The sequence below is a fragment of the Magnolia sinica genome, chromosome 16 (genome assembly GCF_029962835.1).
Source record: "Magnolia sinica isolate HGM2019 chromosome 16, MsV1, whole genome shotgun sequence".
In the NCBI taxonomy this organism is placed as follows: domain Eukaryota; kingdom Viridiplantae; phylum Streptophyta; class Magnoliopsida; order Magnoliales; family Magnoliaceae; genus Magnolia; species Magnolia sinica.
In genome coordinates, this window is record NC_080588.1 from 72026760 (window position 1) to 72032830 (window position 6071).

General features: G+C 43.1%; 1 protein-coding gene across 1 annotated transcript; it reads right to left on the reverse strand.

Moving 5' to 3' along the window:
- Window positions 1-351: 351 nt before the first annotated feature.
- Window positions 352-2652, reverse strand: LOC131229356 (UPF0496 protein 1-like). Its single transcript, XM_058225295.1, has one exon. It carries the CDS (start codon window positions 1888-1890, stop codon window positions 772-774), a length of 1119 nt encoding a protein of 372 aa, XP_058081278.1. The 5' UTR covers window positions 1891-2652; the 3' UTR covers window positions 352-771.
- Between the last annotated feature and the right edge of the window lie 3419 nt (window positions 2653-6071).

Here is a 6071-nt window from a genome sequence, read left to right on the forward strand (position 1 = left end):
ATTCCGTTTCTTCACCATCCCTAAAACTAACATGAGTTTTGCACTCCACGCATGGATTGAGAAACCATCAAGGCATGATCCAAACAACCACTATCAAAAAAATCGATTCAAACGACTAAGAATTGTGGGAGATCATTCCATTTCTAGGATGGCCTAATTGCATTTTCCAATACGCTCGCAATATCTGAAGAAATGCAAATATCTAACAATGTGGGATGATATAATCATTATCGACACTAGAAAGAACAAAACAGACCCATTTCCATTGCTTTCTCTATGAACCCAATAACAGAAACTATGAACATCAAAACGGCGAATCCATCGATATTTATGTATTTGGGAATAGTTAGATTAGAGAAAAAAATACCCCTATTTATTAAGAGAATAAGAAATTAAAAAATCCTGATTACATAATAGGTGTAAAGACGGGCGAAGAAACCCATCGACCAGGAGACCCAGATACATAGACGCTCCCCATTAAGCTAGAGCATAAATATCGAGCATGCCCAGCTTGGAAATTACATTCTGAAGATGCAAAGAAGCAACAGCTTCAGTGAGAATATTGGCAATTTGATCTTTAGACCTAAACATGGTCACTCTTTCTTCTATTATTCTTCATAAAGAGATGGATTCCGTAGCAATGGATCCAACAAACACAGTTTTGTGATCTTCAAATAACATATATAAATAAGGTGTGTGAAATCACATGAATTTATATCAGTGTATGAAGAGGAATTGGGAGAGCATACCAAGATATGCTTTCTTTTCGAATCAGCCCGGATGTTTTATGATCCTCTGCAAGACGACGGTTCGTGCCCTCCTTATATCCCTGCTGCACTTATCGGCCTGCTCGCCCAAATCTTCAATACTCTTCATAAACACCCCAAGCTTCTTCTTTATCTCCACCACCCCAAACTTCACTGCCTCCTCTTCCCCAAGAGCGAAACTGGCATTCTGCAACATTGACTGGATCTCAACCTCCAGCCGATCGACGAGCACCCGAATGCTATCCAAGTCCTTGATTGCAATATAAGTACCCACCTGCATCGAGCTAATTACCTCCTTCTGACCTTTCAGCGCAACCTCATAGTCTTTCCAAAGGGAATCGAACCACTTCCCCATTGACCCAAGAGGGATGGCTGTGGCAGCTGCCAGAGCAGCTGCAACGGGCGGGGCTGCCATCGCAGCAGCCACAACTGAGCAGATCAGAACGGCAGCGAAAGCCGCTGCGAATATAATGCTCGAGACCTTCCGCCAGGCCTTGACTGTTTTCAGCTTCTTGTCGATCTTGCTCTTCCGCAGCTGTAGCTTCTCCAGCATAGATACCTGTTGCTTGTAAACTGTTTGGAAGACCTGAAAGAATTCCTCTGTAAATGGGTCACCGGCCGCCTTGAAATTCTTCAATTCCTCCAACGTCCTCGAATACTTCCGCCCTTCGACGCCCTCCTCTTCGAACTGCTGGAGGGCGACGTGTAGGATCAGTTGGCTGTCGCGGGCCCGCTTCAGGCATTTCTCCAAAGCAGTGCAGAAGTCCAATGTCTGTAGGCTGTTCTCGAAGTACTCCTCGACGAGATCGAACAGCTCTTGGTTCTTCCATATGTCTTGCTTGCAATCCAAGATGACCTTGACGACTTCCTGATTCATCTCGAGGAGGCAGCCGGTGACTTCCTTGAGCGAATCAAAGGAGAGGGAGCGGACCTCGACACCGATGGCAAGGGTGCTAATGACGCGGTTCGTCCGGGCCTGGAGGGTGGTGTCGAAGGACTGCAACTCAGGGTCAAGGCGGCAAGCTGCTTCATAGGAGCTCAGCTCGGCCGTGTAAGGGAGATTGTCGTTGATATGGAGAACGGGCGGGGATTCGCCTGATTTCTTGCTGAATTGCCCTCCCATTGCGGTAGATTCAGACCCAAATGAGGAAAGATAGAGATCAAGAACAAAACCCAAATGTTTTAGCTGAAAAAGCCAAATTGCAGCTGAAAATGCCCCTGTTGGAGCCTTTGCTTCCAAACCCAGATACGAAAAGCCCGAATTTCAGCAGAACTTAGCTAAAAATTTTCACTTTCTATCCGGAAAAGGTTCTGATTTCGTTCAGAAAATGCCAGATTCAAATGCAAAGCCCGTGAGCACCGAACCCCCAAATTCCACAACGCGATTCTACGATTCAAAAGTCCCTCTTGGATCCTCTACTTCCTCCAAGAGAAAAGACGAATAAAGAAAAACAAACCTTCTCTGAATCGATTTAAAAACCCGAAATTTCGATCTTACGAAGAAAATCTACAGGGAAAAGAAGCTTGGAAAGAGCAGTGGAATTGGCGAGAAAGCGAAAAAGATGGGATTTTTAAGCAATGCAGAGAGAGAGAGAAGGTAGAAGAGAAATTTCAGAAGGAAACGTGAGAGAGAAAGAGATGAACAAGGAAGAAATATAAATAAAATAAATAAATAAAAAAGGAAGGAAAAATAAAATGGCGGAGAGTTTGAGAATGGCTTGTACGCATGAGGAAAAGGGCGGGCGGGATGGAAAACGCGGGAAGCAACGTCTCTCTGGCAGTTTCAACGCGGGAAGCAACGGCTACGAGAGAGAGGAGAGGTATAGGAGCGGAAGAAGAAGAAGAAGCGCTTTCAAGGCTTCAAAAACCAAAGAGGAGAAAAGAGAGTGATGGGAAATTACGAATTTGCGCTTTTAAAAATGCTCGGTGATTGTTCAACCGTACGATAATCCATGCCGTCCACATCGCTGAACGAAACGTGGATGGAGCCTGGAGGAGCATAACCCAAGAACTACATGGAGAAGATGGTAGTCTTATAATTTGAAATGGTCAATTTTTTAACTGTCCATTTGATACCCATCAATTTGGATGGTTAGGATTGAGTGATCGGAGTGATTTTGATGTATGATTCATCCACAATGAGCGCCCACAATTTGGATGGTCTGGATAGCCGCATATCAGAGCTATATGTAGAATGATGGGCCACCACCATTTTGAAAATTGCCTAGCCCCTCTTTATCGGAAGCGGATTGGCTGGTGTACCACACATCAGCCATATAGCAGATGTATTGGCGTAGGCAAGTTCTGTGGGTCAAATCATGAGATATTTGTTATATCCAAACCGTCCATCCATTTGTCGAGCTCGTCTTACGGCTTGAGCCGAAAAATATTACAGATATGAAGATTAACTGGACCACACTATAAAAAAACAGTGTCTACCATTGAAACCCTTCTAAGGATCACAGAAGTTTCAGATGTATTTTTAACCGTATTAACATATCGGATGGAAAATAAACGTTATGGTGGCCCTCTAAATTTTTTAACGGTGAAAATCACTATCCTCGCTGCTATTTTTGGTGTGGTCTATTTAAGCTTTCGACATGATTTAGTTTTTGTCTAATTCGGTAAAATGATTTCGAGAAATGGATGAACGGTATGGATATAATAAATAAATCATTGTGAAGCCCACGTAACTTTGATCTCATTTGAACCGTTCGTACAACTCGGAGCTGGAGGCGCGTCGGCGTCACCTTCTTACGACACGTGTCTACAACAGCTATATAGCTGGTGTGTGGTACACCCGCTCTTCCCTCTTTCTAATGTGAAATCCCCACGTCCTAAGGTTGGAGGACAAGTTACCTTCCATCCATCGGGTAGCTTTCAATATATCATGTGTTGCAACATCAGCCCATCAATAAGTTGATCCTACTACAAGGATCACCTTATGAAAAAATCAGCAATGTCGACTCTTCAGGTGGGCCACACCATAAAAAAGCACGTGTTACCGTTGATAAATAACAAAATACAACTATGGTCCACGCGATGAGCGGATGGAGTCCTTTTTTGTATGGTGGAACCAACCTATTGGACGGTTTGAATGTCGCACTTACATGTTATGGTGATGATCCTTTTTGTACTGCACACACCCTCTTATCTGGGCTTTTGATCAGGTCCCCACGTCAAACCCTGTCCCAAAAATCAGTGGTGGGCCCCACTTTATCAACACCCTGTATCTCGCACAAGTGTGCCACTTGGCACGTGTGATTAACCACAACTGCGATGCAGTCTGTTGAGTGAGAAAAGAGGAAACAGATTGGCTACTCCCCCTGACACAATCCCCTTGGTTGAAGGTCGGTGATCTGTGGGCCCCACCATGATGTATGTATTTCATCCATTCCGTTCATCCATTTTTAAAGATTATTTTGGGTTTATTCCAAAAATGAGAGGAATATAAATCTCAGGTGGACCACACCACAGTAAAATAATAGTGATTGGATATCCATCATTTAAATCCTACTAAGGCCCACTGTACTGTTTATTTTACACCCAGTCTGTTGATTAGGTCATAAAGACCCATATTAATGGGAAAAAAAAAAGATCAGCTTGATCCAATACTTTTATAGGCCCCAAAAAGTTTTTAATGGTTGATGTTCATTCAACATTGTTTCCTATAATGTGGTCCACTTGAGATTTGAATATATCTCATTTTTTGTATAATACCATAAAATGATCTAGAAAAATAGATGGACGGAATTGATAAAACACATACATCATGGTGGGGCCCACAGAGTACCGACCATCAGTCATTGGCTGGTGGCAAGGGGAGTAGCCAATCCGTTTCCGAGAATAGGATGATCTAGCAGAAACTCCCAATAGGAAAAGCTTATTGTAGGCAAACCATCATCACCGTCCGATAGCATGTCCTCACTATGTGAGACTACTGCCTGTTAAAACTTAAACCTGGAATGGCCCACTTGCCATCACTAATGAGGACAGGTCAATCAATCTGGACCATCTATTAAGTCCAACCGACGGATCAGGTGCCACCCTTGAGAAGAACACATCAATCTGGACCATCCATTTATTAGGCTATTAATGGATGTGTATCCAATTCATTTTCATCCAACTGAGTGGCGTATGAAGAGCGGCTACGTAAAATGGACGGTGCAGATCAACAGAGAAGGACTAATGCCTGATCGGTATTTTCGTTATTTTCTGAAAGGTCAAGGGCTATTTCGGAAGCGGCTCGCTTTTTCGGGAGACACAGGCTGCGAGTATCTAGCCCTAGCCGTTCGCTTTCTTCTACGAGTCCGTTTTGCCCATATCGCGACTAAGATGTTAGCATGTATCGCGATCAACTGGGGCCTACTTTATATGTGCTATAATAATCGGAACCGTGAATTTTGTGATATATATGATTTAAATGGTACAAAAGGCATTATGATATGATAACTTCGAATTTCACCATATGGAGAAGAATCTAGAACAATGAAAAGAAATTTTCAGTCGATAAAAGTAAAATATAAAAATAAAGGTTAGAACCATCTTTGAAGGGATATTATGGAAAATTATCTTGATATGGACGGTTAAGATCATCGTAAAATCTCAGAATGTGGCCACAAGGGGTGGTGATAGATGCTGGACAGTAAATCGCGACCGAGGCAACTCTGACCGTTTCGAAACTCAGAAATTCCCGGCATCGAGATAACGCGTTTTGTCCGAATAACACGTGTCATATATTCATTGGCTTTCCAGTCACGCTACGTCTACTGGCTGTTGCTGTCACGCGCGGCACACCGCAGCCTTCTCAAAGAGCGACGCTTTTCTCGTAAAATTACAGCAATGCCCCATCATGCTTCTTAAACAAGCATCAGATCTCTACAAGTTTTGTTGATACGCTTGAGAGCATGATTATCCGTACTCGTGCAAAGAAAACTATCCACGTGGCATACAATGAATCAATCAAAACCGTCAGAAACTATGTGGACGGTGAGTAGCTTGTAACCCACAACCTATAATGAAAAAAAAATATCGTTTCCAGTCCCACACTGGTGGCCATCTAATGGACGGTTGAATGTTCCCAATTTAACAAACAAATGTTCATCAATAAAGCTTTATTATCATTTAATCAATATAAAGTCAGGCCCACCTTTTGGAGCATTTGGATTGAGGCACGTGTCTGCCACACTTACCATAGTGAATTTTCGGAAAATAGTCAATACCTTTGGTTGGCAATGTGGATGGGTGGTGACCGTGCTACCATGGATCGTGGTTACGTGGTGGCCCACCTACTTAAACTGCATT

Coding starts and splice junctions, on each gene's coding strand:
- LOC131229356 (XM_058225295.1), bottom strand. CDS start 1,890: ATGGGAGGGCAATTCAGCAAGAAATCAGGCGAATCCCCGCCCGTTCTC.